The following is a 27857-nucleotide window of genomic DNA, read 5'->3' as shown; positions in this document are numbered from 1 at the left end:
AGTGATTACTGCTGCCTCTTTAATAGGCCTTTAGGCTGATTAGTTGCATCTCTTAGTAAATGGACACATCATTATTCTTTCTTAATCGCACACTTCTATTATTCATAACATTTGTTATTTTATACAAATTGTGCTTGTTTATTTATGAATCGGTCAGCATAATAAAAGATTTCTTTTGGTTTATGTAATGCACATAATAAGGATATTAATAATAATAATAAAATGGACAATAATTTTATCAATTGTAAGTAACACAATATGTAGTTAATTGTAAATTGTAGATAACTCTTTTAATATGGATTGTGGATAACTTTGTAAATGAATTGTAGATAACTCTTTTAATATTGATTGTGGATAACTTTGTAAATGAATTGTGGATAACTCTTTAATATTAATTTGGGAATTATAATAATCTTTTTAATAATCATAATGTAATGAAATGATTAAAGTAATCCATAAAATGAACAAACATACATGCTAGTAGATGGAATAATTTTTACCGTGGTAACAATGTTTTTTCAGTGTTTGGTAAGGATTTTTTTTTTTAATTTATTTATGTCTTCCTTTTTTTTCTGTATAATAATGCTGTCATCACTGTAGAAGGTGTTAATGGATATTGTGTTATTTATAATGCTGCCTCTTTATATTCTAATGTTTGTCTTTTCTCTCGAGTCTTATCATACTAAATACTAATCATTAAAGCAAAGATGGAATTTTTCTTCCCCTATAAGTTATAATGATCCGTTTCTGAGGCAGCGGGTTAGAAATTCATATGAATGTCATAGGACTCGTTAAAATTACAACCAATAACAATTGCATTTCTAAGACAAAACAATCTCACATTGAAATGGAGACAGAAGAATACAACATGCAAACAAAGAGTACGACAATTTTTAAAAATATTTAGTATGGTTAGGAACTAAAAAAAGGGTAAACCACAAATATGTCAGTTTAGATAATACTATGTATTTGTAATATTACATATAAGTTTATAACAATTGGAGAATGAGGCCCTTTGTCAGAGAAGATCTCATATAAGGACTTTCACATATATTAATGTCGATGAATTACCAAAGTAGTCACTGGAATTCAAAATTACTTCCAGTTATAATAGACAAGGACTAGTGTAGAATTGGATCATGAAGGATGTTATAGTTTAGTTTTATATAGATAATTAGACCACTCTAATAGTTTGTTCAACTTAGCATCTATGGACATGCATACACTTAATGAATTGAGAACTGTACATTAAAGTTAGAAATAGAGTATAAAGCTCTAAGGGTGAATTAATATTATGGGCCCCATAATAGTTGTTGGAAGTGTTAAGGGCATCTAACAAATGTCAAGTTTGCCTGGTACATTAGAAAATTATAGGCTGTTTTGACAGGATCCACACCCACCAAGATAAGAACAAAATGAAAACCAAAGTGTCCAAAACAGAAGCTAATCTTTCCTTTTTTTTCATATCTTTGTGGGAATTGGCATTTGTAGTCTCTGTCCAATTCTGTTGCTCATTACAGTTTTATTATGTATGTATGTATGGTATGTATATTTATATAGTCTCTGTCCAATATATCTTCAGAAACAAAAAGGTTAGACTTTGGTGTTCACAAGTTTGATTAGCATCTTCCTTGAAAAGGCTACACTTTGCTACTGACAACTTGGATTAGGATGTGAAAGAAGATAATGTAATTATGGAGATTGGACAAATGGGGGAGAATAACCCCAGCATGTGAAAAATAAATGGTCTTTTTTGGTTGCCCAGGTTATTCCTGTAAATTTCTGTTAGGGCATTTTTGACTACATAGTTATACTTTTGTATATGCCTAGTTTATTCCTGTAAATCTCTGGTTGGGGTTTTTGACTGCATAAGCTATTCTTTTTGTTTAAGCCCAGCATGTGAAAAATAAATGGTCTTTTTTGGTTTCCCAGGTTATTCTTGTAAATTTCTGTTAGGGCATTTTTGACTACATAGTTATACTTTTGTATATGCCTAGTTTATTCCTGTAGATCTCTGGTTGGGGTTTTTGACTGCACAAGCTATTCTTTTTGTTTAAACCCAGAATATTGCTGTGAATCTTGGTGTAGGCTATGCATTTTTTCTCCATACTTTTCCCCTTTATCATGTACATACTTAATATTAATATATATATTGAGGCCTATGGCCTTTTACCCCGAAAAAAAAACTTTGATTAGGATGTTGAAATCTTTCTTGGAGGGTTGATTGCTATAATTGACTGGCCTATATATGTCATGTCCATTGTTTCATATTTGAAGTAATGGGCTCCTCCATGTCTAACAATTGCCTTTTCTGGTAAATTAAAACTGTAAAGACAAATAATTACAAATGAAAAGCTTTAAGGGTATCACATTATTATTGAATAGATATTTAACTTATAGAAATATGTGGTGTTGGATGATTTCTTTGTAACAGAAACGTAATATGGAACAGGTTTTTTCTATCTCGATTCCCAGGGTCAGGGTCATGAGGATTTTGATCCTGCTAGCCTTCGAGAGCATGAAGAGTTTACAAAAGTGAAGAACATAGCAAAGATTGAGCTTGGGAGGTACGAGATTGAGACGTGGTACTTTTCACCCTTCCCTCCTGAATACAATCACTGTGATAAATTGTTCTTCTGCGAATTTTGTCTCAACTTTATGAAGCGGAAAGAACAACTTCAAAGACATATGGTAAGTAGTTACTTTTTATTTCTGAGGACATTCTTTAGCTGGTCTTGCATTCATTAGTAACATTTGGAATTTCAGAATCTTTCTAGGCTGAGTTTGGTTTTGGAATCTGAAAGTCATATTTATGCAATACTTTTCTATAACTATTCATATATTTTGAATAAATTTTTCTGTTTGTGTTATTATGAGTTGTGATTCTAGTCACTCCAATTTATATTCCTTTTATGAAATAATATTTGAATCTTTTCTTAAAATAAATCACCTGACTGACTTATATAATAAAATAGCCTCCTATATACTTATTCTGCTTTCAAGCACGCTAAACTTTTTATTGTATTTCATCTTGTAGTGTTTCCTTTGATTTTATGAATGTGCTTAATAACTTATGCTTGGTTTGAAGAATTGGGTTCAGATTTAAGAAAATCTTATGGAGGTATGCATAAACTTGGCCAATTTAGCTAGTTTAAATTAGACACTTTGGAACAATATCTGGAGAAAAACATTTCTATAGTGGGACAAGGAAAATATAGTTTTCTTTTAAAGGTATACCTACAGAAGATGTATATCTCATTTGTAGTTTTGCATGATGGTAGGACTGGAAGAGGGGGTTGGTTACTGGAATTAGTAAGATAAGGATATGTATTTGTAGGTAGGAAAAGAGGATTGCTTACTTCTAAGTTTACAAGGAATACAATAAAAGCAGTATTCTAACTAGTCTAGTAATGCATAGAAAAGAATGATTTCTTATCTTAACTACGTGTACATTGACCTTAGAAAATGCTATGTTCATTCCCTAGGCAACTTACTAAAGATCTGAGTTTTCGACATAGACTAGTTTTGTATATGAAATGAAAAACAAAAAGAAAATAAATTGTCCATGATTTCAAACGTTAATGAAACTGCAGAGCTGGATGCAGACTTTGGCATAGAAAGCTGTAGGTGTCTATGGTTTGGTTCTACCACTGAAAATTTAGAGTTTCTGCATTGTCCAAGTTCAGAAAATACAAAGTGCTCAAAACGCAGAGCAAGATAGAATGACTTGATTTTGGAACAATTATGGTGGCATGTGGATTGTGGTGGTGGTATTAACAATGCCATCGCGTCGTTTCACTGTATGACCATCAGATTTCAGGAGTTGTTGCATAGTGCTCTGTAGATGCCCATGGTGGTCGTAGATCTAAAATTTGATGCTTTTGTGATGATAATATCAACTCAAACTTGTAGATGGGACAGAGAAAATTGTTGGGTTTTCATGAGAGTTTGCCTCAATTAGGCCTCTACATTGTTTGTTTCAATTTTACCGTAGTCAATAGAAGCTTGAATGTGTCTGAGCATAGCCTAGGGAGCTTTTTGCTTTGAAAATAAGGAATATATTTCAAAAGCTGTAAAACCTACAAGGATTTCTAAACTGTGTTCTATGTTGTGCGTAGAGAATTTAAGTGAGAAGTCATCAGGTTGCCAAAGGGATATAGGAAGCAAGAGAGGTTTCAAGACTCTAAAAAATGAGCTAAGAAAGGTTATAGGGACAGAGCTTGCATAGAGAAATCAGAAAAAGTTGTCATGGAAGATGTCTATGGGAATAAGTTAGTAGAAGAAAAATGGAATGTGTTGTTAGATTATTGTCATTGATGTTGAGTGTTAAAACCTGCAAACCTGCAGAACATGAGACTATGATTGAAATCTGCAAGACATGTAAAAGAAAGTGGTGCCTATGAAATTGTTTGCTTCTGTATATAAGAGTTAGAAAGAAAGAAATCTGCATGTAATGCATGCCTATTTGAAGAACAAACTGCAGTTTTATAAGATATATTAGTGCCCAGATAAGGAAGAGGACAGCAGTCATAAAGCAGTTTTAAAGGAAAAACAGAAGAGAGTTGAGGAAGTGGAGGCTACCTTAAGATTGTTTAAGATAAGAAAAACAGTTTTAAATAGCAAGTAAAGAAGATAAGGTGATCTGGGCATGAGTTGTCAAAAAGCAAGATATGAGCTGCCAAGAAACGAAAGCAAATCACATAAAGATGGCTGCCTCTTTTAGAAGGAAACAAGAAAAGAATGTTTGAGGTTATGATAGATTAAAACCAAATCTGATTTATGTCAAAAAAAGAAAAAGAAAAGAAAGATTCGATGTGACATTAAAAGAAAGATTTAATGTGACATAAAAAGAAAGATTTTGTCATAAAAAGAAAGATTTAATATGTCATAAAAAGAAAGATCTAACGTGACATAAAAAGAAAGATTTAATGCAGATTTGATAAGGTTTAATGGTCAGATTGGGAATCCAAGATATTTTGAAATCTTTCATTTTGAGAATTCAAACAGCAGTGTCATTTTTAGTAGGTTTTATTCTTGAAGAGTTTTAAGGATATGATTGATTTTTTTTTTCTTTTTTTTATTTGTGAGATTATAAAAAAAGGGAAATGCAGTTTTGAGGAGTGTGTTGTTTTTGTGATTGAAAATCAGAGATTGTGTGATGAGCAGAGGATGAAGTACAAAGATGTTTTTCAAACAAAGTTTATTGGAGGTCGGTGCCTCATACTGAGTCGGTGCTTCATACTGAGGCGGTGTTCAGAGGGAGTTGGTGCTTCTAGTGAGTTGGAGCTTACGTTTGTAAGATCAGTGTCTTATGAGGGTTGCTGTTTACAGTTTGTAAGAAGTTAAGAAAAGCAATATTTTGCCGTGGTTTTTTTCCCTTAGGGGTTTTCCACATAATTTCTGTGTTCTTGCATGTGTTGTTTGCTTGATGGTTTTGAAGTTATATTTGCAGATTTGAGATAAGTGTGAAAATTTGTCCTAATACTGATTCACCCCCTCCCCCACCCTGGCCCGCCCCCCCTCTCAGTATTAGAATGTGCTCTTCATGTGTGACAGTTGTCTTTTATTGTTAACAACTAAGGGTGATGTTTTCATAAAATATTTGAATGAGTCATTAGGAAAGCACAAAAAAATCCTTGAAGGGTGGTATTTTTATAAGAGATATGAATGAGTCGTGAGGAACTCACAAAAAAATCAATGGAGATTGAATTTTTCACATTGGAAGGTACAAAAATTGTGATTTGTCTGTTGTACAACACATATTTGAATGTTGGAGACACTAGTGCAATCATAGTGTAATCTAGTACTCTAACTCAGTTGCATTAGTGTGTAAGTAGGAGGGACTGAATATGAGATAGGGTAGATGTTTAAGGCAAATAAAACATGCATTTTGGCAATTTGTTAAGGGTAAAAAGTCCAAGGCACAGGGTAAATGAGTAATAGAAATCACTATGTGGGTGGATGCTAAATTGAGTGCACAGCATAGAAGAGAATTTGCAAAGTAGGCACTTTTTGCCTCAATATAATGAAATTCAAGGAAAGCAATAGTTTTCATCTATTTCTAGTGTACTAACCTCTTTCATTTTTAGAATTACCTAAATCAAGACATGCACCTCATGTCCTAAACTCTGTTACTATTTCATGAATAATTTTCATGTATGTTGAACAAGTGTAACCCAGTGGAATTGTGCATGATAGTAGTCTTGGAGGAGTTGGTAAATTAGATGGAATTTACTAAGATAAGGGTATGTACGATACTACGAAATATGAAACTCAAGGAAAGAAATGATTTTCATCTTTTTCTAGTGTGCAAGCCCTTTTCAAAGTGTTGGCTATAGCTCTTAGTTAAATTTGTTACATGCTATATCTAATTTTATTTAATGAATTCTAAATATGTGAGAAAATGAAAGTTTTCCCCTCTTCCAGCTGTTTTTTTGAAATCATTGAATGAACACTATGACCATCATTTAATTATTAGCAAATGTATGAGCGAGCTGTTATATCCTCAAATGTGTAAGAAATTCTTTTTGATCGTTTGTAGATTACGCTTTCTACACAGGCATGTAACCCTTGGATATGTAAGAAACCCTCAAGAACATAATACTGTAAATGTGCCTGATGCTTAGTACGATAAATAAGGGTTACGAAAACAAAACTATATATTTTGAAAAGTATTAAGTGATTACAGATTGGTCTCCTTGTCCTTGTAATCATGGGGAAAAAAAATTGGAGGAATAGATGGTTTGACACAAAATCTGACAACTCAAGCTCTAGGAAAGGGTAAAACACTATTGATACAAGCATTTCTTCTGAATGTTCAAGTTGAGGACTGGAGGATGGTCACCACCAAAACCCATTCTAGCAGTCCTTGGTAGCCACCATTTAATGCTTATGCTGATGCTATTGTGGGAATTGGGTTATTTGTTGGTCCATAAAAATCTTTGTTCCATCCTTCCTATTTGATGGGGACTGGTGAGAAACATTTTTTGTTCTTTCTTTTTAGAGAGGGGCTGCACAACATCCTTGTCCAAGAGATTTGGATGGGCCTTGAGGTGCCCTGAACTGCCAGGCACCATTGTTCAGTTCTTGAGGACAAGTGGGCTGACAAATTTTTGGATTGCAAGACAATGGCCTAGTTACCAGTTTTTTCTCTAATTTAATCAAGTATGCATTATGAATTTCTAGCTCACATGTGATTATTTCTATGATAAATCATAAAAGTATAACTTGTTTATAATATAATAGGAAAATTGCATTAAACATATCAAAATTCAGTTAGAATGTAAGCAGCATACATTTGGGGACCTAGTGTGCCGGTTTGGGTTCGAAGAACCGGTACGGCAAAATTTTGAGAAGGGGTTTGGGTTCGTTTGGGTTCGAAGAACCGGTACGGCAAAATTTTGAGAAGGGGTTTGGGTTCGTTTGGGTTCTTTAGTACAATAACATGTAAATTATATATGTGTGTGTGTGTGTGTGTGTGTGTGTGCAGCCTATAAGCACGAATTAAGATTAGCATGTCACATAGCATCATACAAACAACAAAACCAACATAAACTTGTAATCATAGCATCATGATCATACCATAACAGCATCATATACGTCAAGTTTAATAGCAAAATCATAAAATATTCAAGTATCATAGTATCATTGTTTCAACTTTCAACAATTTAAAGTTTGATCATCAAATGGATTCTCTAATTCATCTTCCTCATTCTCCTCCTCCTCATCATTGACATTGACATTAGAAGAATCAATGCCTATGCCAATGCCACTTACACTTGCACTTGCATTTGCACCTAAGTTTGCTTGCTATCTGAGTTATCAAATGCAACAAGCTGAGAAGTGAAAGCATCCAAATCAGTATGTTCTGGCTCTATATCCAACATCTTCGTTTCCTCTTGCTTGTAGTCATGTTTCTTGTGTGAAATGAGCCAAGCTAATGTTTTAAAACTCGCTTTTAGGGTTATATTTTAATTTTTTATGCGGTGGAATTAAAAAAAAATTAAATTTTGCAAAAAAAAAAAACCATTTTTGGGCTGTCAGACCCTTGGGTTCGATCTGGTCCGAACCAGGCCTGTGAATCACGAACCCTGTCCCGACCACAGGCGAACCAGACCAGAACCCCGAACCAGGACAGGACCGGACCAATACCAGGGGTCTAGGGGGTCAAACCCAGTAACTCAGTTTGGGACACATCCTTCGAAGTGGGGTTTGTGTAATGCCCAAACTTTACTAAGAATTAAACCTGCAAAACAAGGCTAAGAAATTTTCTGCATCAAACATTTGTAATACAGTTTGCAATGCACTCTAGCACGCTAATGTTGCCCTTGCCCATAACAACACCAAACACAAACTTTCAACATTCGCAGGTAACTCAGAGGTAGAGAGATGACATTTTTTCAATCTGCAAAGGGTGACACACAGCTCAATGCACTTCTACCACACACAAGTAAGCTAATAAAAGAGTTACAATTAAACCCATATACTTCCCTTTATTCATTTATTAAATGAATTAGATTCATTACGATAAGTATTCTCCTTCATTTAAGCATAATGAACTGTATGAATATCAAATAGTGACAAAAAACATCAATTGTCCTTTTCTCTTTAATCAGACGAATAATTGATATTAGATAAGGTTAGAGAATATACACTGCATTCCTAACATCATAAACAATGTCTAATCTACTGTTCATTTATTGACTACCAAAATAGTTGTTAGTTAGTAAGCATTGTAATAGCCCAAAAGTAAGAATGACCAACTTACACGTATTGATCCCAAATCAATATCAAAACTAATCAAATTGTCTATATGCTTGAAAACACAGTGTAAGAGCATATAAAACCCTATTGAATCATGTATTGAAGGAAGTCCAACATACTTTTTCAAGTGGGAATTGCATCAAAAAGCTCTGGGAAGAACAGATCACGACTTTGACAACACAACAAATTACATAAAACCATATACAAAAGATATAAAATTCTCATATAGAGACTTGACTGTGATAGTCAGATGTGATTGCAAAAGTGAAATAACTCAGAATAAATGGAATTCACATATAAGTCCTATGATATGGATATCATTCCATATTGAAAAATGATCATTATAAATACTTTACGTTACTAAACCATCTCATGAATAGTGCAAAGAAATACAAGCACATATCCATTTCCAACAACCACCAATGCAAATAGGTAAGGAAACTTAGAAAACCTACAATTAAGCATATGTTTTGATTTAGAATACAGACGAACCTGCACTATAGTCCGTTGATTCACAAATTTACTCAACAAGAGGAACTGGTCACTTATAGCTTCATCCACTCTATTAAAAGGAACAAGCTTACCTCTAGGGGGTGGTGATGCTTTCCTATACGTAACCCCTTGTCTCACTGACCACAACTTGCTTACCTACAATGAAATTCCATTAACTTGATAGTTTGTAGAGCTAGGGCCCAACATAGGTTGATAATGACATGGCACAAATATTTCAAAATTCCAAAATATACAATTTCGATTTTTCAAGTTTTTTGCTCACTTCATGCTACAAGTTCATAAAAGTCCTTATAATTAATTTCTTGAATTGAAAGTGAATACAATAAGATCAATATACATTCCCCTCATTGGATTTAATAAACCATCATTTGACACAAGTTTCATAAGCGAATGGAGAAATATTCATTACAAAAAGGAAGTAGATTTTTTGTAGTGTCCCTTCTTGGGATATTCCTGCTTTTTGCCCTAAAACAACAATTCCAACTTAAGATGAGAATTGCAATATATTTATAGATATAATTTTATCAAAACTAAAGACATTTCATTATAATATTGAACTTAAATTTCTCAGAATAATTCAGAAGATAGAAATTTTCTTGATTTTCTGCAATAACTCTCCTTTAGACTATCTTGTTGAAGATCAATAAACTCAGATCAATAAAACAACAACAATCAAGTTATTTTGTTGGTGATGGCGGAGTGGAGCAGGTTCGCTGGCTTCAGGAGACACGAGGGTTTTAATTACAGAGACGACGCTGAGAGGAGATGGCCCTTAAGGAGAAAACACAGCCACGGATGGAAGGCGAGTGGCCGGCAAACATCGCGACAAGGCTCTTGGTCATGGAAGGCTCCGGGGAATGTTAAGCCCTGGAACAGAAGGAGAGAAGAGGGTCCCAAATCACCTTGGAAACAAAAGGTAGGTTTCTTTTGGGGATATCGTGATTTCGGAACCGGCCCTAAAGTGGACTTTAGGATGGTGCAGGAGAAGTTCTGGTGGCCAAAGATATCTTCAGAAGCAGCGAAGGTCCTAGAGGTAAACCCTAATGCTGAAATAAGTAGAGTTATGATAGTTGAGCTTTCAAATGATGCATGGAAAGACTCTCTCAGCTTTCTGACAGACAAAGGCCTTTTCGTTAAATGGGGAGGAATATGGCCAACCTTCACCAAATTTAGGAACTGGTGTGATAAAAACTGGGGGGAAGGCATGGACCTAAAAACATTGGGCAATGGTTATTATTTAGTAATCTGCCCAACAACTCAGGATAGAGATTGGATTTTAGAAAATGGCCCTTTTTTTATTGAAGGAAAAGGATTAAACATATCAGCTTGGACCCCAAATTTTAATCCGTTTGAAGCCTCAATAGAAAAAACCCTCATTTGGATTAAATTACCGAGCATGCCCCAGGAGTATAAGGATGCAGAAACTTTGAAACAAATAGGTAACCACTTGGGGGAGTTTGTAATGTCGGAAGAGCTTGTAGACCCATCTGACTTCACCATGATTTCAAGACTATGTGTAAACTGGCAGACAGTTCACAACCTGCTAGATACATTAGAAATTAAAACAGGGATGGAGATTTGGAAACAAAAAATTATGCTAGAGGAAGACATGGAATCATGTGCTAAATGCTCCAACAAAATTCATCCACTAGGTTTCTGCAAAAAAGAAACAAAAGGCAAAGAAATAATGCAACAACATCTGGAGAAGGAGATTATTAGATTGACTGAAGGTTATCATGGAGAATGTCAGTGGAATGAAAAAGATTGGGAGATTAACTCAATTTCAAAATATAGTGGAAGCTGTTCAGAGGGAACCCAGATGGTCATAGTTGACTATCAGAAGACAATCATTGATGAGACTTTTATGGTAGAGGCTCAATCTCTCGTTCATATCAATAAGAAAATGGGACCAGAGGAAAGCAGCGTAGGTCGCTTCCTCATTACCACTGGGAATGCAGGGAGTTTGTTAGGGAATGGAATTCTGGAAGGTGACAGGAGGGAGAAGGCTTTAGGAGAGGAGGGTAGCAAATCTTTTCCCCTGGAAAACAGGTTCCCTCCACAAGAGGAAAATACCTCAGCCTCCCAAATATGTAAGTTAAATGATAAGGCACTACAGCAGGGGAACAAGATGACTACTCCCTCTCCCAATGCAATGATTTTTATGGAGGACAACATCGTCCGATCCAATCAGGAGACTGAGATAAATTTGGAACAAATGCACTCTCCGTGCAACTCAAAGAAATCGAGAAAAAACACAGTCACACCAGGGGAGGACCCAATATACAAGGATATCCAAATCACCCCAATCAGAAATCTAAATAGCTCCTTTGCAGGGGTAGAAGACAACAGAGGGAACTTTTTTGGGTCTAATTATGACTATGAATCTTCAGGATTCCAGGACGAAGAGGATGAAATGGGATTGGCAGCAGCAGAAGGAGTGCAAGAGAGGCGATCTTTAGAAACTACTCTATCCCTCCAAACCAAAGCCAAAGTTGGGGAGAAAAAGAAAAGAGGTGCAAAGTCAAATAAGTTCAAATTGGAATTGGCGGGCAACACAGCAGGCCAAAGCAAATTGAGATCGGGAAAAGGCTATGCCTTTTTCCGAGGGCAATGAGGACCCTCTCGTGGAACAGCCCCTGACAAGATTCGCTTGATCAAGCGATGCATTGATCAAGTGAGACCGGACATCTTTCTCATACAAGAAACAAAGATCAAAGAAGAGGATGTTAGTTTGTTTACAAGGAAATTTCAATCATGGAAATGTAGCTTGGTGGGAGCACAAGGCGCTTCAGAAGGCCTAGCAGCTCTTTGGAAGGAATCAGTTGTAGAAGTGGTTGTTGTTAGGGCCACTCGTTGGTGGCAATGGCTGAAGATTAAATCATTGCAACTTCAGACAAGTTTCTTCCTCTTAAACATATATGGGCCTACCAACACAAATTTGAAAAATCAAGTGTGGAGTGAGATATCTGAAATTTTGAGTAATGACAAGGAGAATGTATTCATCCTGGGAGGTGATTTCAACGCCCTACTTCGGCCTTCGGACAAAATGTGGGGGGGGGGCTGGAACAAGCAGAGCCAAAGAGATTTTAGCTCCTTTGTTATAAGCTCAGGTTTGATTGAAATCCCTTTCAAAACGGGGGACTTCACATGGACCAACAGGAGGAGTGGCTTCCTAAATATCGCTGAAAAGTTAGATAGGTTTTTTATAGCTGGAGATTGGATAGAGAGCCATTGGACCAGCGAAGCAAAGATTCTACCTATCACGGGATCAGACCATTATCCCATATGCCTAAGGATTTAAGATGACAGTGCTCTAGAGAGACGTCCCTTCAAATTTGAGGCAATGTGGCTTCGGGATGGTAGCATCAGAAACCTTATTGACCAATGGTGGAAACACAAGCCGGTTAATCCAGGTAATAAAGCTTTCACTTTTTTCAAAAAACTCCAATTTGTAAAGGAACAATTAAAGCAGTGGAATAGAGAATCTTTTAGAAATATCTTTAAAGATAAGATTGATTTAGAAAAAGGCCTTAAATTTTTACATGAGCAAATTATCAGCAATGGGATGGATGAAGATCTATTTAAAAAGGAGAAAATTCTTAGCACTAAATACTCGGAGGTATTAGCTAGAGAGGAAATTTACTGGAGACAAAAATCCAGAGAAACCTGGTTAAAGGATGGTGACAGGAACACAATTTTTCGACACCTTCGTCAAAGTTAAAAGAGCACACAACAAGATCTTCTCAATCAAAAACAAAGAAGGAATCACAATCACAGACCTAAAACAAATTAACCGGGCAGCAATCGAGCATTTCTCAGAAATCTTTAACAGGATGGAAAATTAGGAAGCAAACATGCCTCACATTTTAGAGGTCATCCCTCCATGTATAATGGAAGACCACAACAGAAGGTTAATGGAGCAGGTTTCTATGGAAGAGGTTAAAAAGGCTGTCTTTAGTTTAGGTGCAGAAAAATCACCTGGACCGGATGGCTTCCTAGCTCTTTTCTTTCAAAAGTTTTGGGACATAATGGCAGAAGACATCCATGAAGTTGTAGAGGAATTTAGGGAGGGAGGCTTCATTTTAAAAGATTTCAACAACGCTTTCATAGCTTTGATCCCAAAGAAGGCGGAAATCAACTCTTTCAATGACTTTCGCCCAATATCGCTTTGCAATTCCATTTATAAAATCATTGCTAAAGTTATTTCAAGCAAACAAAGTGGTTTCGCTCCAGTCAGGTCTATCTTTGAAGGTATTATTCTAGCCCATGAAGCTGTTCATTCCATTCGGACAACAAGGTCAAAGAAGATGATGATTAAGGTTGACATTAGGGAAGCATATGATGAGGTAAATCGGGACTTCCTTATAAAAGTCCTTCAGAGGTTTGGTTTCAGCGAAGAATGGATCGCTTGGATCAGAAGTTGCATTAGCTCCCCTAGATTCGCAGTCCTTGTTAACGGTAGCCCCTAGGGTTTTTTTGAATCTACAAAAGGTATTAGGCAAGGTGACCCTCTCTCACCGTTTTTATTCATTATCATGGCAGAAGTGCTCGAGCGTCTTATATCCAAAAAATGGGAGTTAGGCGTTTGGAAGGGCGTCGAAATAGCAGTAGGTGTAAACCCCATAACACATTTACAATTTGCAGATGACACCTTCCTAGCAAGAGATGCTTCTGCAAGGGAAGGAAGGGTAATGAAAGAAACCCTTGATATCTACGAAACAACCTCAGGACAAAAAGTTAATTGGCATAAGTCTGAGATAGCTAATCGATAGCTAATCGATAGTTGCATTAATAAAATGGAGGGTTGGAAAAGTAGATGGCTAACTTCAGCTGGCAGAATTTTAATGCTGAAAACAGTAGTGTCGGCCATCCCAATTTATTCAATGATGTGCCTTAAAATCCCCAAAAAGGTCATCAATTCAATCCAACAAAAGATGAGGAATCTTTTTTGGAATGGGGCAAATGATCAAGAAAAAATCCCACTTTTGGCATGGGACAAAATTTGTCAAGCCAAGGTAAGAGGAGGTGCTGGTTTGAGGGATTGGCAAAAAATTAACAGCGCTCTAGGAGCCAAATTGGTCTGGAATATCTACTCTAACTTAAATCAGATGTGGGTAAAAGTGTTAAGAGCAAAGTATCTAGATTCAGCAGAGGATCACAGAATCTTCACGATTTGCAACCCTCCCAAAGTGTTAGCAATATGGAACTTCATCTTGGAATGTCGCAAGGTAGTAACAGACCATCTAACATGGCAGATTGGGAATGGGGCAAAGGCCAAGTTCTGGGAGGACTCTTGGGCAGGCCTACCAGCTCTGAGAGAGATGGAACAGAGGCAAAGGAATTGTTAGTGCAGTTATGGGGAGAAAAAGTTAAGGATTACATGCACAACTCAGAGGGAGACTTAGGAAAAGAATGGCACTGGAAAGATTTGTCAACAACAGGAATGTCTGTTCGGGAGCAGCAGAGACTTAGAAATGTGTTGGAACAGAGAAAGATTTTCCTCACAGGTAAAAGAAGATAAGGTGATCTGGTGTGGGGCCAAGGATGGTAAGTATTCAGTCAAACTGGGTTACCAGCTAATGGAAGGTAGGGAGGAGACTCGATCAAAAACATGGGCCCTCTTCTGGAGTAAAGAATGTCTCCCAAAAGCTGGTGCTTTTGCTTGGTTAGCTGTGAAAGGCAGAATTCTAATAGGAGAAAGAAGGAAGAGGCTCGGCTTTGTGGGCCCTTCAAAGTGTGTAATGTGCAATCAGTCGTAAGAATCTGCGGACCATTTGCTCTTAACATGTGAAGTGACACATAAGTGCTGGTCTGAACTCCAGAGGAACCTAAATTGGCAGGGACCGTTACCATGCTCCCTAAAAGAGGTTTTTGAGAGATGGCCAAGACAACCAAGGAGGTCAACCCTCTCTTGTGTTTGGAAAATCAGCCCTTCCATAGTTGTATGGGAGATATGGAAGGAACGAAACAAAAGAATATTTCAATACAAGATGGAGGATGAGAGGAGATTGTTATCAAGAATCAACAAAGCTATTGAAGAGGTGGTCGGCTCAGCAGCGTCACAATCTTCCTCATTATCCATCTCCTTTACTTCAATGGATAGAAATATACAAAAAGCTTGGCCAGGAATCAAAATTAGACATGGGTCCGCATCAATGAGTAAGGGTAAAAGGAATAAAACAGAGAAGGTCCAATGGAAACCGCCAGAGAAGGGATGGTTTAAAGTAAATTTTGATGGAGCAGCGCAACAATCTGGTCAGCTAGCAGGGGTTGGATTTGCAATATGGGACGACAATGGGGATCTTATAAAATATGGAGCTAAAAGGCTTCGGAAGAGCACCAACAATGAGGCTGAAGCCCAAGCAGCGCTATTGGGGATAGGATTAGCAAAAAAAGAAGGGGTTAGAAGCCTCCATCTAGAAGGGGATTCCTTAATTATAATTCAAGCAATTTTGAATGGAGAGATAAGTGCATGGCATCTTCAAGGCCTCTTAGCAGTAATCATAGAAGAACTAAATTTTTTTGAAAACTTTAAAATTAGCCAAATTAGAAGGGTAGGTAATCAAACTGTGGATAGTTTATCCAAATGGGCCCTGTCTTTTGATTCTAAAGGTGTTTTAAAAGTGGATGACAATCAGGGATTATCACATGTGGGCGAGGTGACAGGATAATGATTGGTGAGAAGGTTTGGGAGGAGTGACGCTAGTTGGATGGTGCCATTTTCAAGTGTGACTCCTTGTGCAGAAAGGACGAAGTGAAAGCTCGCACGGGGGAAGTTTTGCAGTTTTATAAAAACAGTGCAAGTAAGGTTCATAAAGGTGGCTAAATGGGAGAGTAACTAGCAATGATTCTCGACTCCTCGACATGCACGAAAAGACATCATTAGATTGATAGATCAAGTGGATATTAAATGCAGTTGTAAGGATTTTTTAGGTGGCAAATGTGCAAAGGCATAACCAGAGGGAAGGCGTGCAACGCTCATAAATAGGGTATGTGCAGGGTGTTATAAATCCAAGGGCTGCAGTGTTTTTCAGTGAGTGTGGAGACGTAAACAAGTTCCAGAGAGAAACGAGAAGAGACAACCGAGAGGGAAGAAAGTTAAGGAGCTGCTAACATAGAGGCGAATTTTACAGTCACAACCAAAAAACAACAAAAAGGCTTCAAGGGGGCCGTGAGCAGAGGCAGAATGTCAGGGCTTCTCAGATTCAAGGAGGAGGAAATGATCAACACTGTTTTGAAGGTGGTTGGTCCATTTTTTATGGAGAATGTGGCTCGTTGGAAGGTCAATTTAGACATCATCTCAATGGTGATAGCCTGGGGTTTAGAAATTGGCGAAGATATTGACACGGTGAAGTGGGCAGCAACGTCAATCTTTGATGAAGCAATGCTGGAAGGGCTCGATTCCATTCTGGAATGGGCAGTGCCAAGAGTTGGTTTCGACTACTCAGAAGGATTTGCAGATGCTAAGGATGCAGACGAATTTGGCTTGGTCTCCTTTGTTCGTTGGATAGGGAAAGTAGACAAGGAAGCTTATGTGTTGGAAAGGGCAGGAGCATGGGAGAATCTGAAGAGGTTGATTCAACAGCACGAGAGGGAAGTGAATGACCTGGTAAAAGCGTGGCCGAAGGAACATCCCAAAGGCAAGCGCAGAGGGATGAGGAAGCGAAGGAAATTCCAAAGTCAATCGGCAGCAGCAGTAAAAACCCTTCGGATTTCCGCTTGGAAGTTGGTGTAGATGCAGGTGTGGGGATTGGCGGGTGTGTTTTGATAGTAATGTCAGCCCTTTTTGGGAAATTCAAATAGGTGTTTTATGAATTTAATTATCTATGTAAGCCCGATATGGGTTTGAATAGTATAGGAAAGTTTTAACAGTAATAGGAATATATATCATCCTGTGGGTATCGAGGGAGCTAGAAAGTTGGGTGGTTTATTTGTAATTGTGTTGGTGGTTTGGATGCAAATGCCTGGAGTGTGAGGCAATTGGAGGTTTGTAAGTTCTATGATCGAGCTAACTGGATGTATGAAAGCTATGAAAGCCTGACTTTTGAAAATGTAATAACTATATTCTATAATGAAATAACAAATATTATTACCGACCCAAAAAAAAAAACTCAGATCAATAAATCATAGCATCGTTAATATTAGGATCAATACATCATAGCGTAATCCTTATAGTCAACCATATTAGGAATTAGTTGGAAATATTTGCAAACCGCAATCTCAAGGATGGTCGTCCTTGTATTAAGGAGCATGGAAGGAAGGAAGGATTTTATATCTGTTCCATCCCTCAGTCCACCTTGGAGGCTGTCCATCCTCATCGATCATGCCAAGGAGCACTCATTTGCCTCCCAACCCACAAGCATTGTAGTACCTCCAATCCATCCATCTCGGGGTGGCGTGCTTGATAAGACGTATGAAGTCTACCTTCTTCAACAAATCTAGGAACACTCATTCGCCTCCTAGCCCACAAGCATTAGGAGTAGGACCTCCAATCCATCCATCTCGGCGTGGCATACTTGATGAAGAATGGTTTGTACTTCAACTCTTGTGAACTTGGAAGGCTGGCCGTCCTTCCTAGTTGCAAGACACTTCCTTAAATTCAAAATGGATTGCCCAAGGATTTTTCTAGAGTATCCTTAATTGCTTGATTTCTCTTTATCATCATTTCTTGAAGGATTGATGAGTGGATGCCTAAACGAGTTAATGAATTGCTGCTTGAATGATTGATGAGTGGATGCTTAAATGATACATAATGAATTGATGCTTGAATGATTGATATTTGAATGATTTGATGACAGAATGGTTGATGCTTGAGTTGTTGATGTGTGAATGATGGATGTTCGCATGTTGGATGTTTGAATGTTTGATATTAGAGTAATTGAATTGATGGAAGAATTGATTGTTGGTTTGTGTGCTTGAATCCTTAATTCTTGATTGATGATTGGACGATTGTTGAATTCATAGAGTGATGAGTGATGAGTGATGATTGAGTGAGTGCGGATCTAATGTATTGGTGAGTGATGATTGATAAGTGACCACCCTCCTATGCTGCCTTAAGAGAATAATAAATTATTTTCCAAATTGAACTCCCTTGGATGTCTTCCTCTAGCAAAACCTTCTCCCCTTTATATTTTGCAATGTGAGAGAGAAGTCATACCTCTTCATCACGTCTACCCTTTGCAAGAGTCACAACCTTTCACAATTATCACCCTTTGAAAGAGTACAACCCTTCATAATTTCTGCCCTTTGAAAGAGTCGCAACCTTTTACAATTACCACCCTTTGAAAGAGTGCAAACCTTCATAATTTCTGCCCTTTGAAAGAGTTACTTCCTCTTTTCCTTCCCATTCCTTTCTTCTTTCATTAATTCTTCCTTCCTCTATATCCCCTTTCAAGTGAACCCTTTTCCCTTTTATATCTCATATTTGAGGGAATCACAATTCTTCATTCGTGACTTTTCAGCATTCATTAAACTTAATTAAATTTTAATTATATTATATAATATTTTTCTTTTATATATTAAATTATTATTATTATTATTTATTATTAAATACTATTCCAAAAAGGGGACATCACGTTTTTCTCAAAAAGAGGTAGGAAAAGGGCCTTGAAGTTTCTAGAGCTTCCAAGCTCCAAAGCCAATGGGAGTATGGCTACCTTCCAATCAATGTGATGCTCTCAAGCATCACTTCTCCTTGCTAAGAGAGACTACATTGATCGATAGATTGACATTCATACATTTTTAGGAAAGGCTTATGGCAACATTGAAGAACACATCAAATGCATGAGCCTTATCTCGAGAACAATATGAAACTCTTAAACCATAAAAAGGAAGAGTCATTATTAGTCAAGTCAAGAGTGTGTCTAGCATTAGGGACATCGATTCCACATAGTACACCTTAGCGAGTTCCTTATTGGAATTCCTCCTCAAACAGTATATCCCCCATGAGAATGAATTAAAAGCTCAGATGTATCCTATTAAACCTTACTCCCTCAAAGATGAAAATTATAGCAAACATGTAGGCAACATCAAAACTCTTAGGCAAGTTCATGCTTGTCATGGGTAGAATCAATAGAACCTTTGCCCCTCGCATACATGATAAGACAAATCTAAATCCAAATGTCAAAACCCTTAGCAAGGCAGAGAACACCATTTGAACATACTAGAAGAATCATCCATTCTTTTCATCAAATATGCACAAAGGGGGAAACTACCATAAAGCTTAAGAATCCATTAATGGATGCCAAGCACATTGTATTCCAACCAAAACAAATAACATTAGGGTAGAAGCACTTTTAACCGTTTTACATGCTTAAGTAAACATTAATACCATTTCTTTGTAATGTCCCTACCAAATTAATTTTTTCTAATAATTGGCTTCTATTCCAACTTAAACTCGGGCATTTTGTCGTTCAGTTGATTAATCATTGAACCATTCGATAGTTAAGAATTGCTTCAAAATTTCTTTGAATAATACAAAAATACTCACAAATGATGGTCATTTAATTTAGACACCTCAACATTTCATGACTCATCATTTCATGAAACAATTGCCAAGAATTCTATATTAGAATAATATTTTCCTAAGCTAATTATTAATGCTCAATCAAGTAATATATTGTATCATAAGTTTCTTGTTAGAAACTTTCTAATTTTTAAATTCCTTGTATGTTATTTATTGAGTGTTCTTGCTGATTGTAAATACAATCTAATTTTACCAATTACTTAGCGTAATAGGGTATCAGAGCGGGCTCGTTAATAGTTTTGTTTTTCGAAAAATTTGAAAAGAATTTTTTAACAAATTTGAAAAACAATCTTTGTTTAATTTTTTTTTTTGAAAATTGCGGCTCCTTTTGTGCGACGAAATTCTCTGCAACTTCTGCCATTAGTTCTGTGCCTATCATGACCTCCCACGCGATTTTTGGACACATGATTTTTTTTCGTCATATTGTGGTGCGACGAGGGTTTTGTGTTTTCTTGCTTGCGATTTTCTGCAGCCCGCGTCTCTGCTCGCACGACTTCTATCTATCGTGACTTGCCTTCTATGACTTGTCGGATTTCTGGGCAGTTTTTCCTGCAATTTTTTCATTAAATTGTGTTTTTTATTTTTGCCCTCATTTTGCCTGCGTGCGACGCAATCTTCATTTTCGTGATTTTTTGCAACTCGCGACGGGTTTTTTCTGCGATTTTTTGCTCGCGAATTTCTTCCACGACCTGGATTTTCTTCTGCACCCGTGATTTCTTTGCGATGACATTTTGTTTTGTAGATTTCGTGCACCTGTGCGTGACCTGTCTTCTGCATTCAGTTTGGCTCTGACCCGCAGTTTGTTTTCTGTTTGTGCAGGATATTTTTCTGAAACAACTTATTTGGGCGACGACTAGGGTTTTAAACCCTCTTTTTTGTGGCACCTGATTTGTGGTCTTTTTTGCCTCTTTCGACCTGTGAGAATTTTGGCTAGGGTTTTGCACAAAATCCTCAGTTTTTTGCCGAAATTGTTTTTTTGATCGCAAATTTCTTGTAGTTTTTTTGAGAGCTCTTTTGGGTATTTGTTGGATTTTTTTGGGTCAGCCGGAATTTTTCTCGAAATTTGTGCCAACCCTTCATCTTTTTTGAAGTCTGTACTTGCATTTGCCTCTGTTTAGATTCACGCTTTTTCAGATTTCTCGTTTTTTCCATGCATTGGGAAACATGCAAGATGGTGTCATTGACCAACTTAATGTTGGAAGGCAGTCAACGATTTAATGGCAAGAATTGTAACTCTTGGAAGTAGCGCATGCTGACAATCTTCGAATATTGCCGCCTTGATGACCTTGTTTTGGGAAAAGAATCTCGTCCTTCCGCAGTTGGAGCAGATCAGGACAAGTTTGATGACCGCAATTGAGAAGCTGTCATGCTTCTTAAGATGTTTGTCGCAAATGACCAGTTACTGTAGATTCCTTCTAGCAAGTTAGCCTCAGGAATTTGGAAGCATTTGAAGGAGTTGCATGAGGCATCCGACACAAGCCGAGCGTTCTTCTTGAAGAACCAGTTGTTCTCCATCATGATGGATGAACGCATGTCCTTACAAGAGCATCTCACGAAGATTAAGGACATTCGAGATCAGCTCGAAGCTATTGGTCGGAAAATGGAGGAAGAGGACATGGTAGTAATAACCTAAAGAGTCTACCAAAATCCTACGAGCACTTCGTAGAGACTCTCAACATTACGTCTACGAATGTTGATTTGAAATTTCCAGAGTTGTGCACCAAACTTCTGCAGCAAGACTTTTGGAAACAACAGTTTGGTAGCGGTGCCACTTTATCCTCCTTAGAACAAGCCTTTGCAGCCAAATCCTTTCACAAGGATAAAGGCAAAGCTTAGTCGTCTCAGTCATCTCAGCAAAAGGGCTCCGACTAGTCTTAGGAAGGTTCGAAGAAGGAGGCTCAATGCAATTATTGTCACAAATATGGTCAAATGATCAAGGATTGTCACAATCGGATAGCTTCCAAACAGTGGAAGCAAGGAGGGTCTCAACCTAATGCCAATGTTGCTAAGCACACAGAGGAGAAAGAGTCCGCCTTTTACGCCTTCATGGCTAAAAGACCTGCATACCACGTGAAATCTTCTGCCTGGTATATAGATCCTGGTGCTTCTCGACATTTCACTCACAGGCTACAAAATTCTCTCCCTATACTGATTCAGTTATTTTTGGAGGAGGTGAAGAGTATACTGTTGTCGGCAAGGGCAACGTTCAGATATAGTCTGGTGGGAGGAATCTCATATTCCTCAATGTATACTACGTTCCTAGCATGGAAATGAACCTTCTCTCTGTGAGTCAGATTATGCGGCATTCTCCTTAGCTTGATGTGATATTTAGTGCTCGCAAGTGCTCGATTGTTGATCGTGCGACACGCACTACTGTAGCTATTGGCGTTGAGGATCATGGTCTATACAGACTTGTGGATATGGGTGATTCTCTTGAGCATGCTTTCACGGCTAAATCCTCCTCTATCACCAGTCTATGGCATCAACAATATGATCACCTGAACATTCATTACCTTGCTTAGCTTGTTCAGGAAGATTTAGTACAAGGCCTACATGAAATTCAAACTTAGCATCAGCGGGTTTGTGAAGCTTGTTAGGTTGGGAAGCAGCATAGGACACCGTTTAAGGATGGTGACTCATGGCGAGCCTCTAAGGTACTACAGTTGGTCCATGCTGATGTCTGTGGTCCAATGAATACTCCTGTTATTGGGTGCAGGTCTTTCTTGCTTTTTGTTGATGATTTCAGTTGTAAAGTCTGGTTGTTCTATTATTACTCTTAGGTCTGATAATGGGGGGGGAGTTCTGTTCTACTGCTTTCTCCACTTTTTGTGATACACATGGCATAAAACGTCAGTTAACCACACCATACACCCCTCAGTGAAACGATGTTGTAGAACATCGCAACCACACCATTACAGAAATGGCTAGGTCTATGTTGGAACATAGAAATGTTCCTAAGAAATATTGGGCAGATGCAGTGTTTACTGCAGTCTATCTCCTCAATAGGTCTCCCACTCATGCTGATAAGGGGAAGACTCTTGAGGAAGCCTGGACTGGTCGCAAACCCAGGATCAGTCATCTGAAAGTTTTTGGCTCTCTTGCATATTTATGGATTCCAAATGCCAAGCACTCCAAGTTGGATTCCAAGAGTCAGAAGCTTATGTTTACAAGGTATAGTGACAACCATAAGGCTTACCGGTTGATTGATGTAGACACGGATTGTCTTATCTTCAGTCGTGATATTGTCTTTGATGAAGAACGAGGACCATTTCAGCTTTCCTCATCTGAGCAAAATTTTGAGAATCAGCCTTTGAAGGCTTTTGATTTGGGTGTCCGTCTTCCATTTGGTTCATTTGATAGGAGGGATGATGCAGATTTTGAATTTGCTGATGCACTACTTGAATTTCCTTCGGATGATGCTAATCTTCCACTTGTACTTGTTCCACCTCCAGTTCCCGTTATTCCTCTTGCATTAGATGATGGCACTTCTACTCTCTGGTCTAAATGGTGGGCTAAGACCATCAGTGATCTTCGTCTTGATGAGCTCATGGAGGGTAGATCTTCCAGAAATAAGGGCAAGCAGCAAAATACAGATAGCTTTGCTCTCATGGCCAACATTTATAGTATTTATGAGCCTCATACCTATACAGAGGCAAAAGGGAATTCCAGAGTGGGAACAGGCAATGGATGTAGAATACCAGAGCCTTCTGAAGAATAATACTTGGGTTCTCTTTGTTCTTCCTCCAGGGAAGAAGCCCATTAGCTGCAAATGGGTAAATAAGGTCAAGTATCATGTAGATGGAACCTTAGATAAATAAAAGGCCAGATTAGTTTCTCGAGGATTCACACAGCGGGAGGGCATTTACTATGAGGAGACTTTTGCTCCTACTGCCAAGATGAGTACAATTCGTCTTCTTCTTGCTATTGCAGCTCAGTTTGGATGGAAAATCCACCAGATGGATGTTAAGATTGCCTTCCTCAACGGTGAGTTGCAGGAAGAAGTCTACATGACGCAACCTCTTGGTTTCAAGGTTGTTGGCAAAGAACATCAAGTATGTAGACTCGTTAAAGCACTCTATGGACTCAAACAAGCTCCTCGAGCATGGTACATCAAGATTGATCAATACTTGGTTGCTCATGGTTTTCAGCGTTGCCCTTCTGACAGTAATCTGTATATCAAACACTCTGGTGATGATATCACTTTTCTTGTTGTCTATGTGGATGACTTGATCATTACTGATAGTTCAACACATTTGATTGCAGAAATCAAACAGGACCTGTGCAAGGCATTTGATATGACAGATTTGGGGCTTCTCCATTATTGTTTAGGTTTTGAGGTTTGGCAGATTGATGGTAGCATTTTTATTTCTCAGTCTAAGTATACCAAGAACTTGCTTGACAAGTTTCGAATGTAGGATTGCAAACCTGCTTCCACGCCTATGGAGACAGGACTGAAGTTGTCAGCCAAGTCTAATTCTCCTCTTGTAGATGAAACACAATTCAAGCAACTAGTGGGCAGTCTGATCTATCTTATTGCTACTAAACCTGATCTTAGTTTTGCAGTGAGCTACATTTCACGCTTCATGACAGCTTGCAAGGCTGATCATTGGGTAGCAGCGAAGTGTGTGTTGTGAAGGGCACTTCTGATTATGGACTTCTTTACACTCAGAGTTACGATCCTAGACTTAGTGGTTACCTAGATTCAAATTGGGCAGGTTCGGTTGATGACAGGAAATCAACATTTGGATATGTGTTTAGTTTGGGATCTGGTGCAGTCACATGGACTAGTAAAAAGTAGTAGGCAGTGGCCCTCTCCTCGACAAAAGCAAAGTATCGAGGAGTAGTTAAGGCAGCATGTCAGGCAGTTTGGCTTCGTCGGAAGCTTGCGGATATGCAAATATCTCAAGTAGGTCCTACTCCCTTGTTCTGTGATAATCAGGGAGTGCTCAAACTTGCCAAGAATCCCATTTTCCATGAAAGAACCAAGCACATGGAAACTCACCGTCTCTTCATCAGAAAGCTTGTTGAAGACGGTTTAGTTCAGTTGCAGTATGTTCCAGCTGCGGATCAGACTGCAAACATCCTCACCAAGTCTCTCGGCCCAAATAAGTTTGCTAAATTCAGGGGGCAGCTTGGTGTAATTGATAGATTGAGCATTAAGGAAGGGTATTAGAATAATATTTTTCTAAGTTAATTATTAATGCTCAATCATGTAATATATTGTATCATAAGTTTCTTGTTAGAAACTTTCTATTTTGTTATTTTTGTAATGTGTAGTTTGGATAGCAATTAAAATAGAGCCCCACAAAAATCAAACTCTGCTCCTTTTATAGCTGTGATACTCATTGTGAGGATTTCATTCTCTAATCAACACCTCAAAACCCATACACCACTCTCCTAGCATCTAATTGTTGATTTTAAGGTAGTGCTCGTTAACAATAGGCAAACATCAGATCCGTTGCCTTCCCAACCATAGATGATAAGCTCTTATCGTCATCCCCAAGCAAGCTACATAAATTTCTCACCATCAATTGATCTGCTTGTACTCGATAATGTATGTTTAATCATTAAACCTGATAATGCATATGTGACTTAATAAAGATATTAAAGGATTAATATAAGTTGATAATTTCATCAAATGTGTAAGGCCAATAGGCCATTCATACATTTGATCTTGCTGAGTCGGCCTATAGGATTTCTACCGACGCTATATCATCAACACTCCCTCTTAGCTAGGGAGGAATCCTTCTTAATCTCTACAAGTCACATCACCTCATCGTGATGACTAACATAATGACTACACTCATGTGAATGAAAGAAGCTTATCACCTCATCGTGATGTTTGACCACAATGGCTACTCCTAGAGGGTGAATACACACAAATGCTAAGTCATGGAGTCTCTCACATGACATCCACCATACCTACTCGCAGAGGGTGGAACAAGGGCTAGAACCTCAAACTTCTCTCACAGAGAAGAATGCAAAGCAAGGGCTGGTACCTCAAACTTCTCTCACAGAGAAGAATGCATAACAAGGGTTGATACCTCAAGCTTCTCTCATAGAGAAGAATGCATAACAAGGGCTGATACCTCAAGCTTCTCTGTGCATAACAAGGGCCGATACCTCAAGCTTCTCTCACAGAGAAGAATGCATAACAAGGGCTAATACCTCAAACTTCTCTCATAGAGAAGAATGCATAACAAGGGCTGATACCTCAAACTTCTCTCACAGAGAAGAATGCATAACAAGTGCTTGCACCTCAAACTTCTCTCTCAGAGAAGAATGCATTAAACAAGGGCTTGCACCTCAAACTTCTCTCACAGAGAAGAATGCACAACAAGGGCTGATACCTCAAACTTCTCTCACAGAGAAGAATGCATAACAAGGGCTGAAACCTCAAACTTCTCTCACAGGGAAGAATGCATAACAAGGGTTGATACCTCAAACTTCTTTCATAGAGAAGAATGCATAACAAGGGCTGAAACCTCAAACTTCTCTCACAAAGAAGAATGCATAACAAGGGTTGATACCTCAAACTTCTCTGACAGAGAAGAATGCATAACAAGGGCTTGCACCTCAAACTTCTCTCATAGAGAAGAATGCATTAAACAAGGGATTGAACCTTGAACTTCTCCCTCACGGAGAAGAACTCATTAACAAATCTTCATGATGGTGTGGCTCCCTTTGAAGCTGAAATGTTAGGCTCCCTTTGAAGCTGAAAAACAAGCTCCCTCTGAAGCAAATATCAACCTTCTGACCTCTTCGTTCAAGGTTACTTTTGATGATATGTCAAACTCCCTCTGAATGCTGATTCTTTCTCTGTGAAGAAATGCAAGCAATCTTCCTTCCTTGAATAGAGATTTGTTGGTGCCTGAACCTTGGGTAGAGGGACCACCAATGAAAAGCATAATTATGGCAGCAATGCTAGGCACACAAGCCCCAACCAGCCTCGCGGCCACGTTGAGAGAAAAGCTAGTGCAACGTGCAACTCTTGCCTTCGTCTGCGCCGCCCACGAATCCTTCTGCAACTCTTCCAAAACCAAATTCAAAGTGAATTCACACTGGGAAGGTGCCAACAAGAATCGGGCGATGCTCTAAGCAGAGAGGCCGTCCTTGACGTTGATTACATTGTCAACAAACTTGTAGATAGCATCAAGCGTTCTATCAATCTGCTGCCGCAATTTAGGATTGGGAGCAATACTAGACTTACTAAGCCAATAATGCCCGACCATGCAGCCCTCGTCCGATTGGCATTCAAACCAGCCTCAAGCTCTTCCAAGGCCTTAAAAGCGCTTTCAAACTTGGGTTCCATCGCCTCCACGAATTCATCCGTAAACCCAATTCGGCTGACATCAATATACAATCCGAGCTCCTTGTGTGGATAAAGCCAATCCAAGTACCGATTCCATAGGGCTGCGGGCTCCGTCTCTAGCCCTTTCTTTTTCTTCAAAGAATTTGTATTGAGCACAGAAACCTCTCCAGCAACAACAACCCAACTTCGAGTCACAAGCCGACATCTTTCAATGCTGACTATGACGAGCTTTGAAATCTTGGGCGAAATCCTGTGACTGGGCAGCATGCAACTTTTTGCACAGGTTGTTGTCTGCGTTTCCCCACAGAACTTTAGACGCAAAGGATTTTGGGCCATCATACTTGTTCTCGAGGCCAGGGGAGACTCGATCCCCTAATTGCCACCTGATTTGTTTAGACGCCTGATCGACACCACTGTGAAGGGCGGAGGTCGGCGAGTGTAATTGCTGCATTATCCTCTATAGTTGACTTTCGATTTGGAAGAGCTCTTAAATCTGCAATTGTTTCTGATTGAATTTCCCTTGAGAGCACAAGATCTACCTTCAAGCGATTAGGTTTATAGAAGGAACCTGCTTTGATACTATGTTGATTTTAAGGTAGTGCTCATTAACCACAGGCAAACATTAGATCCGTTGCCTTCCCAACCATAGACGATAAGCTCTTATCGTCACCCCCGAGCACGCTACATAAATTTCTCACCATCAATTGATCTGCTTGTACATGAATTCGATCTGCCTGATTATGA

General features: G+C 38.4%; 1 protein-coding gene across 2 annotated transcripts in view; it reads left to right on the top strand.

Annotated features, from left to right (window-relative positions):
• LOC131048541 (histone acetyltransferase of the MYST family 1) overlaps nucleotides 1–27857 on the top strand; it is a 103549-nt gene that overhangs the window by 26093 nt on the left and 49599 nt on the right. Inside the window, exon 4 of one of the 2 annotated variants that reach the window (XM_057982528.2) lies at nucleotides 2476–2691. The exons of the other annotated variant lie outside the window; for it this stretch is intronic. Within the exon in view, the coding sequence (XP_057838511.2) occupies nucleotides 2476–2691 (216 nt within the window). The remainder of the gene's footprint in view (nucleotides 1–2475; nucleotides 2692–27857) is intronic. 2 annotated transcript variants of the gene reach the window in all.

Source organism: Cryptomeria japonica, chromosome 7, assembly GCF_030272615.1.
Source record: "Cryptomeria japonica chromosome 7, Sugi_1.0, whole genome shotgun sequence".
NCBI lineage: Eukaryota > Viridiplantae > Streptophyta > Pinopsida > Cupressales > Cupressaceae > Cryptomeria > Cryptomeria japonica.
Note: the sequence above shows the minus strand (reverse complement) of the source record. Positions and strands in the feature narration are given on the sequence as shown.